General features: G+C 46.3%; 1 protein-coding gene across 1 annotated transcript in view; it reads right to left on the bottom strand.

The window, feature by feature from the left end:
• The window catches only part of TMEM35A (transmembrane protein 35A), a 56,988-nt gene extending 43,578 nt beyond the window's left edge, over positions 1-13,410 (bottom strand). The window contains exon 1 of the mRNA XM_086964634.1: positions 13,157-13,410. Within this exon, the coding sequence (XP_086820760.1) occupies positions 13,157-13,276 (120 nt within the window). The 5' untranslated portion in view covers positions 13,277-13,410. The remainder of the gene's footprint in view (positions 1-13,156) is intronic.
• Between the last annotated feature and the right edge of the window lie 210 nt (positions 13,411-13,620).

Below are 13,620 nucleotides of genomic sequence, written 5' to 3'. Positions count from 1 at the left end.
CAAGCAGACCGTTGGGATGTGGGGTGCCGCAGGGCTCCTCGTTGAGCCCTACGCTTTTTAATGCATATATGAGGCCACTGGCTGGGATTGTTCGTCCGCATGGCATTAACATCATTACCTATGCGGATGATACTCAGCTAGTGGTCTCCCTTGTGCAAGGGAACGACTGCCAACCACAACCCAACCTAGCGACGTGCTTGGAGGAGGTTAAGAGCTGGATGACCATGTCTTGCCTGAAACTCAACGATGATAAAACGGAGCTCATGCTCCTAGGCCCAGCAGCTCCCACCACCTTGGAGCTGTTATGGCCTCTGAGCATGGGTGCTCCTCCCACTCCCAGAGATAACATAAAAAGTCTGGGAGTGTGGTTGGACAAATCGTTGACTTTTAATACCCAGGCAACCAAGGTATCTGCGGTCTGCTTTGGCCTCCTTAGGACGATCAAAAAAATCCTTCCTCTTCTCCCCTTCGAGGCCAAGCAGATAGTGATTCAAGGCTTAATTCAATCTCGCCTTGACTTCAGCAACTCCCTGTACCTCGGGGCCCCGGAGTACAGCTTGCAAAAACTACAGCGGACACAAAATTGTGCAGCCCGCACTTTGCTGGGACTCCCACGCAGAACCTCGATAAGGCATGGCCTAAGGACTCTTCACTGGCTTCCCGTCAGGGATAGAATTAAGTTTAAGACACTCTGTATTGCCCACAAGCCTTTTGGAAGACTGGCCCAGAAATTAATCATGCCCTGATTCTTCCCTATCAGCCTAATAAATCACTCCGCTCATCAAATGCCTTTCTGGCAACAGTTCCTAGGATCTACAGAGCTAGATCAGGAGGCCGCTCTTTTGCCTACAACGCTTCCAGACTGTGTAACACTCTTCCATGTCATCTGAGAAGCAACTCCAATTTGGCGAGTTTTCGCAAACAGCTCAAGACCTTCTTATTCAACTAACTCTGACCCTTCCTGGATCGTCTCTCTGGAAGACACTGTTCTAGTGCCTGGACGCCTCAGGGCAACTGTTGCGCTCTATAAAATCGCTTTTCATTTCATTTCATTTCATTTCAGACCTAGTGCCTGATTTATTTACAGTCCATCAAGGTGGCAGAGGATAAAACCTCCCCCACTCTGAAGGACTACCTTCTATCAAATTTAGAGATGACCGCATCTCCAGTGGTCATCTCTGTACATTGAAGGGAAGCTCTGTCACAGAGTTTGGTGGACGCTGTTAACTTTTTTTTATTTCTCAAAACTACAGTTCAAAAGCAGGAGTTTATATTTGGAAAACAAAAAACGAATGACCCCACACACCCTGGCAGTTTCTGCCGAGGATATGCTCTCACATCTGATTTGGAAAGTGCTCATGGGCAACATACTTTGCCAAAGTCTTGAAGTGAGACCTGGATCAAGTCCCCCCCCCTGCTGACTGACATATGCCACCGTCATTGTGTTGTCCGTTTGCATCAACACATGATGTCCTATCAGCTGATCCTGTAAGGACGTCATTTGTAGTATATGCTCTTCTAATTTGCCTTGGTAACTTCCACACCCCATCTTCTGAATTAGAAAACTCACAAGACAAGCTCCACTAATGATCTGCCCTATGGGAAGAAGGGGAAGCATTAATATGGAGAGCCACGACGGCTTCTGCAACAATGAGATGCAGCTTGGAGTCCAGGTCCTTAGCATTATGCAAACTGACCTAGCTTCCATCCATATTTATAGGGAGGAGGAGAAAGGGAATTAGAGACCACACAGGAAGAATCATCTAAATCGCATATTTACATGAATGTTTATTGATTGAAGCAACCTCCGGAGCAATGTGCCATCAGAAAACCACAGAACTTTAAGCGACAGAATTGCCTCCTTTACAAGTGGCTTCTGTTCTCTTTCACAAGGAGCCGAAACTGAAAGGATGTGGATGTGCAAACAACAGAATCAGGCTCAGGCTCTCCGCCCATGAGAGAAGTGGACTGCCACTCCCCAGACTGAAAAGCAATGACCAGGAAGATACCAGAACAGCTCCACGACAAACAATTTAGATGGACATATATTAGGACAGGAAAGTTCACTGAGTGGTGTACCGGTCTTTCTCTGCCATGAATGACCCAAATGGATGTAAAACAGACATCCTTTTCTGTTGGCCCATGCTAGCATGTGCACGGAAGTCTACGCCTATCCATGGTAAAGCCAAAGTAACCTGGACTGTGCCCTCTTAGGATGCCATATGACTACTGTCTATCCACGAGGTTGAAGACATAAAGTGGTAGTGTATTGCTTGCATTCCTGTGTTTGGAGAGTGGAGATCCAGACACTCAAGTGAGGAAGGATGGAGACAGGGATGTACTTAGAAATGTTATGAGTGCATTTAGGCAAGGGATTACTGATTTGTTTTTCCTGAGCACTGCCATTTGATGGATGCTAGCAGAGAGGGGTGAGACAGCAGATTCAGCTATTAATGGGGAAGAAACACTATAGATGGTGCACAATCTAGTGATTACCTGTAGGCAGAAGTACTGAACCCTGTATGTATCCCATTATTGTGTGTAGTATTTTCTTTTGAGCATTTCTCTTTTAAAGAAATGCACTGGGCTAGACAATGAACTGGCGCTGTTGGTTGATTGTTGAGCTCTGAGTCGTTGCCCCCACACTAGCTCCATGATAAACCTTGGACTTCTAGCACTCTCTGCTCCGAGAGTTAAGAGTGAAAGGGGTATATTTGACCAGTTTGCAGAGCCATAGTAGGATAGATAGCAGACCACCACAGGCAAAAGTCTTCAACCACCGCAGCTGAGGTTGTTGAGCCCCTGTCCGTCCTGCGGCTCCTGAACAGGGTCTGGCAATTGGTAGCAAGCAATGTAATATCTGCGCATTCCAATTACTAAATCTTGAACAGAACAAGACGTTCAGCTTAAAGAAAGCATTACCTTCATACTGTAATAAAAGACACAAAGTTGGTGAGAATAGTCCTTAAAATGCTATCCTCAGAACCGTTAAGGGACCTATGCTTAGCGAGAGGGTAGAAGGCTCCCAGAACTAAGGATAGGGAGATCTTTGTGGGTTTTGTTAAGGACCAGTTAGAGTAACTGGGTGTTAAGGAAGAGACTATGATGGACTCTGGGGAGGGTACGAAGATAGGAATTCAAGTATAGATTGCTGTTGCATCTGGCTTTCTCAGCACGTTAACACAGCTTTTCCCCAGACACACTCCAAGAGCGATTGCAAATTTGCTTTCCATTCTTTCCCCAAGACAACCCACCAACACCATGATTTCGAAGGTACCGCTGTGTTCGACTTCAGAGCTAACACGTTTATCTTGCAGATGGTGCTAGAGAAAACTAAGGCTGAGGAAGAGAAGGCCAGAGAGATTGATGGGGAGAAGTTGAAGATTTCTTGCCAGTAACAAGAGGAAAGGAGGTGTGAGAGTAGGATAAATGGAGCAAAAATAAAGAAAAGGCGACATAGGGGAAAGGAGAGAGAAGGCTTGATTATGAAAAAAAAAAAGAATTGGCAAGAGAAAAGATAGCTATAGAAAATGAGAACCTCAGAACGGTGACAGAGACAGCTACTCTGGGAAAAGTTATTCCTTCTCCAACTGCAGGAGAACCTGCAAAGATTTCAAAATACGTTGTGTACCTGCATGTAAAAAGCTGGGATATTTTGGAATGGTTTGTGAGTTTTGAGACAACTTGAAGAGTGCATGCTTTGAATCATTTGTCAGAGGAAGCAACTTTATTGAATTGCTTTCCCATAAATGGTCAAGCAGTCACTAGGAGGATGGCTGTAGCTGACCAGATAAACTAAGAATGAATGAAGAAAGCTCGGATTAGAGGGCATGTAGGAAAGTCAGCTCAATACCTTCAGACACTGAAAGAAAGCAGGAAAGAAGATGATGTATTTGAAACTTGTATTCATGGTGTGTAGCGAGTGGGTAAGAGGGATGAGGCCAAAGATTTTCATGTGCTTAACCAGTTGATGGTAACAGAGAGACTCAAAGAGGCGTGCAGTGCTGGCTTATATGTGGTCAGACAACTGATTAACAAAGGGATGGACCGGGATGGAGCAGCATGGTTCCAAGCCAAAGGGAGAGAGGATTTCTTAACATACTTGTTCCAAGTGGAGAATAAGTGCAAGTGCAAATCCAAACAGCCTAGTGGAGGAGACTGACAAAAAAGGGAACTTGGTTCCAAGTCAGGAACAAAAGAATATAGGGAGAAAGGAATGTTTGCTCAACCCTAAAGTGATTACTTGTTTGGGGTGTCACAAGGAGGGGCACAATAAAATAGATTGTCAGCTGAAAGACCCTATGCCAGCTGCACCCATTATAGTGAATGACTATGTGTAAGGGGTCTCAAGAGGGCCCTGGGGTGCTCCATCTAGTGGATATGTAAGGACTTTTGGGAAAGGGACTCAGATGCCCTAAATCACATCCATACAAATACCATGAATTCTGTGTTGAAAGCAATTATCAAATGTGAGGGAGTGTTTCCTGCTGTGAGCGATTCAGGTGCTTACAGGACTTTTGCTGAGAGGAGATACCTCAAACATGAAGAGTTTCATCCTGGTGCCTATGGCACAGGCTTGGTAGCCATTTAGGAGAACATGGAGTACCCAATTGCCCAAGATGAGGCAGAGGTCAAAGACAATTTAGCCATGATTGATGTAGTGTTAAGAGAGAAGCAAGACACTGGATGTATCTTGGACAACAACTTCTCTGTCCCTGGTTTCATATCAGGACCAGAAACGTAGATTGCTTGGACTTCAGCTGTGCTGAATAGAGCACAGGCTGTAAATCAACTCATGGAGAAATTGGGACCATCCCAGATTTATATAAATCAGAGCAGGGTAGTGAGCGGATCAGGGCAAACTGAGAAGGCACAGGCAAAGGTGCCCATTGCCTTTGATCTATACACAATGGACGATAAGTTACCCAAAGCGAACAAGGCATTGAAGTGAGGGTCACTCCCAACCCTGAAAAGTCTGTTAGCTGCTGTAGGGAGTGATTCCACCAGGCACAAGTTAACAGCCATACACTTATGGGACATCGGAAGAAAGCCCCCGGCCATGAAGGGAGTGGTTATAAGGCATTATGTTGACTGGGAGGATGGATTACCGTACAGGTAACCACTGTCTCCAGACCCAGGAGCTAGCAAGAGGCAAGTGATTTTCCTTGTGCAGTGCCTCATGCGCCTGGCCCATTAAATTCTCTTAGCAGGAATATTAGGCATTAACAAAACACAGGATAAACCAGACTCTTCATTTTATTGCACATGGATGTGCTGAGACACAGACATGTTTCTGTAGAATTTGTCCTACTAGCCAATAGAGTGTTAAGTCATGAGCTAAGACCAAGGCACAGTTATTGCCAATGCCAGTCTTGGGTGTTCCATTTGAGCGGTTGGGCATTGCCATTTTCGGTCCATTCTAAACACCACTCCCTAACCCCAAGGAATCAGGCAACAAGTTTATTTTGACTGTGGTGGATCATACCACAATTTCCAGAGGACTACCTCTCAGGAGGACAACTGTTAAGGTAGCAGCCAGGGCACTCCTCTGGGCCATTTCAATGATTGGATTTCCCAGGACTGTGATTTCTGACTGGGGAATAAACATTATCGCCTCTTTATGCAGTACATGAGTCAGGCAGAAAAAACCCTTTGAGCATGCCAAGAGCGGATGAAGGTGCGGAATGACCAGAAGGTCACACTGATTGGACACATAGGGTAAGAAGTTGTTGAAGATGAAGCCCATTTGTACCAGAACTTTGGAGGATAGGTGGTATGGGCCATAAAACATTGTACGAAAGACTCCTGACATTGGTGGATAGTAAACTAACCAGGAACCAACGAAGGTGTGTCAAGTGAAAAAGCTAAAGCCATACCTCTGGAGAGATTTTACTCTGAAAATACTAGAAATGACAAAGGAGGTTGAGGAGGACATGGAACAACTCTCTGACTAATTGAGAAGGATGGGTCATCAGAAGGGGTACAACATGCCCCCTGAACTGACTCTTAAATAAAAAGAAGAGAGGTATTGGGCCGATTTTCCAATCTCTTCTGGCTGACACATCTGTGTGCAAGACAAATATACAGGAGACGATTTGTCAACGATAGCAAGACATATATGATGTCAGATAGAGTCCAAGAAATGCTCAAAGCAGAGGCTGCTAAGATGGTGACACTACTAGTGCTTGAGCATTTCTGTAGTACATGGACTAGTCCCGTGCTGTTGGTGCCTAAGCAAGGGGGCACTGAACTGTGCTTTTGTGTGGATTACGAGGCCTTCAATGAGATGCAAAGACAGATGCACTTTCGATGCCCCAAGATGATGAGCTACTGGGCCAATTGGATCTTCTTGACCACTTTTGATATGACCAGTGGCTATTGCCAAATCACACTGGTGCCTAGTGGCAAGAGGAAGACTGCATTATTAACATCAGAGAGCTTGTACCAGTTTATGGTGTTACCTTTGAGGCTTATGAATGTTCCTACCACTTTTCAGCACTTAGTAATTTATGCTCTAGCAGAGCTTGAAGAGGTCTATGTGGACTACCTTGTCCACAATGCTATCTTCAGTAATTTGTAAAAGGACCATGTGAGACCCCTCAAACGGGTGTTGGCCAGGACACAGTGAGCAAAACTGATCATGAAGGCACCCCATTGGTGGTGGGGCAGTCCTCTGCAGTCTACCTTGGGCATCAGGTGGGCAACAAGAAGATCCACCCACTGGGTGCTAAGATCCAGTAGGTGTTAGTGCAGGAAGTACCCAAGTGAAAGCTTGTCTTGTACTTACAGATTGCTACAGGAATTTTGTTATGTAAATGTAAATGTACAGGTATTTATATAGCGCAAATCACCAACCGGTTTCTAAGCGCTTGCTTAGGGAACCCGCCCTGGTCCCTGTGAGATAACCCCGGCAGGGTATCCGCAAGGTGAAAGCCAGGCATCCCGCCGCGAGGGGCCGTTGTGGAGATTAAGCAAGCTATTGCCCAGAGTCGCAGAGTGTGAACCCGTGAACCGAGTAGGCACCGGAGCGAGAATTGTCGAGTCCATGGACATTTTTTTTTTTTTAGGACTCAAGACCCCGCCGAGCCGGGAATTGAACCCTGGTCCCGGGCTGACCTCTGCGTCCAGGTCTGCCTCCTCTAACCAGTGAGCCACACTTCTCCTGTTATCACGTATGGGTCCTTAGTTGAGTAAGTTGCTGGGCAGTCTGATCTGGGAAGAGTATCTGTTGCAATGAGAATATCCCTTGCATTTTAAGCAAAGGCCATCTTGTTTTAGGTTTAATCCTACAATAACTGACAACCCCCATCGAAAGGAAAACAATCCTCATCAGTATAAACATACGCACACTGATAACCACATGCACAACCACAAACTAAAATGTCTTTCAAAGAAAGGAAAGTGAGAGCAAATTAGTCAATGTTATTTCTTCCTGGAGTGGCCAATTAGGTGTAACTTTGTTGTACAAGGCACCAGCAAGAAAGACTGGTCTAACATTATTCTGCTTGAGCTTTGTTACTTAGGGATGTCACTAAAATATTTCCTCCAGTTTTGACTGCCTGGATTAAAGGTGCAGGGTCTAGAATCATATTTTATGTCTGATCTAATTATTTTTGACACTAGAGAATCAAAGACTATTAAATTCATATTTTAGCTTTTGGCAGTGTTTAATTATTTTACTGATTGGTGAAAATGCTGGTTCATAAGAATACTGGTCAATATGTACTAGCACATTAACCCTCAGACACAAAAGCCCCCTTTTCTAACAAATGCAAAAAGAACAGTTGATGAATGGAATGCTGAACAAATCAAACATCCACCCAAGTCACAGATCTGGGTTAAATCTATTGTTTTTTTGCACACCACGCCATTCCACTTTAGACCCAGCCATATGCAAATCAGTCTTGACCCTGCTCCCCATGGGAACAGTCCAGCCCGAACTGCTAGGCCAGGAGCTCCCAGGACCAGAGACGAGCATCATGGGGCTGGTTTCAGGTTATCACCTCTCATCAGCCAGGCGAGCTGGAATTAGGTGGCGTAACAAGCACGGGACCCATGTGCTCTTTGAAGTGTGCACAGATGAGTGCTAAAAACACCAGCTTTAGGTGATTTTGCTTATTTGCTTATTTTTGGACAGACTGCAACATCAAAATACCGGTGGTGCTGGTAGAAATCCGATCAGCTGGCAACCCTAATCAGGAGACTGAAAGTTTGTTGCAGCAATAGCACATAATTTTTTTTTCTCCACCCTCCATCCCTTATTGATGCCATAATAGTAATAGTATACCACATATATGAAGCCCTACGCCAGCCGTCAGCACAATGCTGAGTAAACTCCAGGTGTCAGGGTATACTTTCTGCATTCAGACAACTCACTCTTCATTCTCATCACTCACTCTTCACTTTCACGCTCACCCTACACTCAAAGTGATCGCACTACAGTCACACTCAAGCGAATCACCCTCCTCCTAGCCGGCACTCACATGAGCATACTGCTCTCCCTTCACGCACATGACACTCCACTCACTTGTCACTTTCACTGCTCACCCTACACTCACAGCGATCACATGGCACTCACGCTGTTACCCTCCACTCACACCGTTCATCCTCCTCTTACTCTGCACTCACATGAGCACACTGCTTATCTGGCACTCACAGCGACCACACTGCACTCATGTTCCTCGTCATGATCCTATGCCGTTCTCCCTCCACTTACCCTGCGGTCACATGAGCATAACGCTCACCCTGCTTTCACAGTGATCACACTGCAATCACACCACTCACTCACGCTTTTCACCCTGCACTCATGCGACACTTCACTCATCTGTCTCTCTCACTGCTCACTTTGCAATCTCACTCAAACAAGCACACCACTCACCTTGCATTCACTCCTCACACTCTGCACTCACCCCCACCAAAACTTGTATGTAACATCACTCACCCTGCAGCCACTTCTCTGGCCCTGCTTTCACACTGTCACATTGCTCACTGTGTACTCACATAGGCACTCCTGTCACTCACACAGCTAACCCTTCACTCACATCTTCACGCACATCTTCACTGACATGGGCACAGCACTCACACCATTCAAACAAGCACAGCACTCACCCTGGAGTCACGTCACTCACCCTGCACTTCCTCCACTCGCCCTGCACCCACACATACTAACCTCTCAGCCTGCATTCAAACCGGCACTCTGTTCATTCTGCCTGCCAACAGGGACAATAGTCTTCCGCAACTCATAGGGACACACCACTCACTCTGCACTAACTCCTCTCACCATGCACTCACCAGCCACTCTCAAAGATCACCCTTCACTCTCGCCACTCATCCTGCATCACACACAGGCACACCACTCGCACAGTACCCTGTATTTACACTCCTCACACCACCCTGCACTCACTCCTCTCACTCTGCACACACTCCTCTCACCCGACACTCACACGGGCTCTCCTCTCACATTGCATTCATGCAGCTCACCTGATCCTCACATTGGCACATTTTTCACCCTACAATCGCGCCACTCACACTTAACTCACTCACGCTGTTCACCATCACCCAACACATACATGAGCACACCTCTTACTCTACACATATAGAAATTACGCTCATGAATAGACACATATTTCAACAAAACCACCCACAGAATACCTGCTCTTTCCGTGGTACACTTACATAGATCTTTATGCCTACCTAATTCCATCTTCAACAGCGGGACTGCTGCAAGAGGGGAGAGTGAACTGAGAATGTGGGCTGGCACAAGGAGGGAAACTAGGGCCAAGGCTTTGGGGTATGGTGCTGGATGGAAGATTGTGTGACAGCTTCAGCCATTCCAGGGCTTCCATTCACCACAATGCTTTATTCCGGGACACACTTTTTTTTGTTTTTTTTTACATTGCAAGTTGGGTCTCAAAAACCCCAAAATGCATAGTGTTCCTGGATGAAATCCATGGTTGTCAAAGAAGTCAAGCATCAGTTGGATGCTGTGATATTGCATGTTAGAACATGGATTAGTTAATTTCCAATACTGCAACAGCTTGATCCACATGTCAAACCAAATATAAGCCCCATACAGCTATTTTAAGGAAGAGCACTTTTCATTCACATCATATTTGTAAGACACATTGACATGGCAATATATTATTATATATGAATAGCATATAGGGAATAGGTTTTTATTAAGCTTCACTGAAAGGCAAGGCAGGTAAAGCAGAAGCAGCGGAGCAAGCTTTTCTAGCACAATTCAAGCAGATTGACTAATGGAAGTGTGAGTGGCAGTGTGTGTGTGTGTGAGACAGAGTGCAAAGGTACGAAAGAGTGCAAGAGATACAGTGAGAATGTGTGTGAGTGTATGTGTGTTAAGTGTGCTGCTGATCTGACATACTGGAGGTTATTCTTAGCTTATGGACATTGGCACTAATAGCATATTGATGAGAGGTGTTACCTATGGCAAACTGCAGGCCCTGACATGCTTTTATGAACACACCATCATTGGGTGTGGGGACTCGAACTGTCTAACTGAGAAAGCCACTAACCAAGCCATTCCCAGTGGCAGGGACAGGACACAAGCCACCACACCCGGCTGAAGGCCAGAACACGATGCACATAATCCTTAACATATAGAGTGGAACCATTGCAAAATGTCGGAACTGATATTTGAGGTAACTCTTGTCATAATATTTACTGTACTAATTTTATAGGGGTGTCAATGGAAAAATGCTGACCTTTGTATACCGGAGGAAATTTTTAGAGGTACCCATTACTGCGGCTGAAGTATCCATGGTACATTTCTGGCACTCTCATATTGAATGTACTACTTGGCATAAGGGACTCGCCCATGAAAAAATTATGACCTTGGTATAGTGGAATTCATTTCTGACTTCAGACATTTTAAAAAACATGAGATCTACTCCTAGGAAAGGCCAGGTTTCCAGGAGAGGGGGGGGGGGTGTTGAAAGTGCTGGAATATTTTATGAATGCCCTATAAGGGTCTGCAGCGTTTTAAAAATGTGATCCCAAATATTTAAAAAACTTTTCAGGGAAGAAGTCTATTCTTCCTTAAATCATCTACAACAAATCTGTTAAATTGTTTTGCTTGCTGGAATTTGGGGAAAGTAACACTCCCCACCACTTACATAGATATTTTTACTCATATAATGGCCATGAGGTTTGATCTATGATGTCATTTATAGAAATGCTTATACTGCCCCATTGATGGGTGCAGGACTGGCTTTAGGGTGGTGCGACCGGTGCAGCTGCAACTGGCGTTTACTTTGGTGAGGCGGGAGGGGCGGAGTGTTTAAAAATAATTTGGGGTTTAAAAGCACATGAGCTTCCTTGTGAATCAGGCAGTTTTCAGGCAACAATAAAAATGTCGAGATAACTGGTGATTAATGTTCCTACTAGTGAGAGTTCGGAATTTTGTTTAGTGTCAGTTTTAACTGAATGAAATGAACTCATCGTAAAGTAGCACAGAGGGTTAATGTGCCTACCATAAAGAATGTGTACCATGTAGATCACAGAACCGAGTGTGAGTGAACTATGAGTAGCACTATAAAAAAATGAAAAGTATCTCAGGGAGAGGCTACAGAGCGATGAGGTGCACTGTTGGTGAGAGGTAATGAGAGAATTCATGGAAGAGGTTATGGGGAAGTAGAGCACTAAAAAGGCTGTCGTAAGTAACGGCTGTCATCAGTGCTCGAGACGGCCATGTCTGGGAGTCTTAGACCCCCCCCCCCCGCCCCCAAGTGTGGGTCTAGATGCGCCTCTGTCTGACAGTGGTGTAACAAAGGCCCCCGCAGCCCCTGCGGTGGGGGGGGGGAGAAGGCCCGATCTCCAGGGGGGGCCTCAACATAGTACCTTGGTCTGATAGCGCCCCTGTTTGAATCCAGCAGGGGTGAGGCCTTCTGTACCTTGCAGGGGGGACCCCTCAAGTTTCGTTACGGCACTCCTGTGTTAAAAGTACTTATGTTTTCGTGGCACCCTTTTCTGAAACCACATCATTTTACAGTGGCAACACTGCCTCATTAAATTAGTGTTACCTCTGTCTGTTATTTAAAAAGAACCCGAGTGACTGGTTGAGGACCCATTTCGCCTAATGTGCTCAGCGTGTAATTCCCATTCCAATGTTAATTTCCCTTTCTGTAGATATCTGTCACTTTTCGCCTTCCTCCCCTCCATTCATTATTAATGGAATATGTTCAGCACTGGCTTTAAAACGTATGCAAAGGCGCTGTAGGCGGGGGAGGGGCGCGCATACATGCACTATAAGGAGATGTTGGTTGGGTAGGGGAAGCCTGCAGAGAAGCGCTCGAAACTAGCTCTATTGTTTTCCATGTATGAACGCGTCGTGGCTCTCTGCTTTCAACCGGCATTAATGCCACCTCTGCTTATGTGCGAGCTTCATTTTTGAAAAAAATCCAGTGGTGGCATTGCTCAATGTTTTCCCAATGCCCTACTAAAAATAGACATTGCTTAAAAGCAATTTTAAACTGGAATAGTCACAATATTTTTTCTTTCAGGTACCTCACTGATATTCCAAAACGCTGACCACAATTAACTATGGGATAGAAACGCATTACCAAATGGCACGCTGCTTGCCTTCCGTGTCGATACCCAGAAGCCATTTCCCGAAGCTTCCACGGCCCTGTAAGCTGCCGCGCGGAACACCGGCTGGAAGACCTCCACTAAGAGGCGTCACGCTGGGACATCCGTCTGGAGGATAGAGAGCTCAGTGGACAGCCACTTAGGGGGTCGCCATATGACCCCAGCACCGCCCAACCACCCTTCCCCCACCCACCATCATACAAGGATCCTGCGTTTGGATGTCGGTGAGTGAGGACCGGTATTGCTGCACCGGCCGGTGAATAACCGGATACATTAACGACTTTTTGCTAACGTGCACATATTCATGCATTCATCAAACTTATAGTGTACTACTAACACCGAGTCTAAATGCCTACTTCTACTTTACATGTGTCTTTTAAAATAACCTCGGGTACCAGGAGCACCTGAGCCACTCTGAAATGCACCAGCCACGAAGGCATTCGCCCGGTGCATTTGCCCCCTTCCCAGGCGGTGCCCAGGCACCCTGGCGGCATCGAGGCGCCAAGGAGGAGACAAAAGGCACTATAGCTCCCAGGCGTGCGGCACTCACCATCTCCCCGTACGCATCCTTGCTGAGCCGCGGGGTCAGCTTTATGGTCCCCATGAAGACGAAGAAGAGCCCGAGAGCCACGGACAGGGCCACGATGGTGACGGTCCTGGGGGAGGCCATGGGGGAGCTGGGGTGAGCGGGCGTGCAGGTCTGCTCCGTCAGGAGGCGGTGGGGAGCCTCACCATCGAGCCAGAGCCCCACAGCAGCGCGAGGAAGCGGAGACTAGCGGGCAGCTGCACGGCGCTAGCTAGAGCCTCGGCAGGGCCGGGACGAGGAACCCACTGGGTCCTAGTGCCAGCCGGTCACACGCCAGCCTAAGGTATAGCCCAGGCCTACTGAGACAACCTTACTCATCGGAGAAATTATTTTTTCCAATACAATTATTATTTTCCCATGCATCTGACTGGTGGTCTGATGTATATATAGCGAAGGATGATTTCTCCCAACTTCTAAGTTAAACACCT

The sequence above is a fragment of the Lissotriton vulgaris genome, chromosome 4_1, assembly GCF_964263255.1.
Source record: "Lissotriton vulgaris chromosome 4_1, aLisVul1.2, whole genome shotgun sequence".
In the NCBI taxonomy this organism is placed as follows: domain Eukaryota; kingdom Metazoa; phylum Chordata; class Amphibia; order Caudata; family Salamandridae; genus Lissotriton; species Lissotriton vulgaris.
The sequence above is the reverse complement of the archived record's forward strand: the minus strand, read 5'-3'. Positions and strand labels throughout refer to the sequence as shown.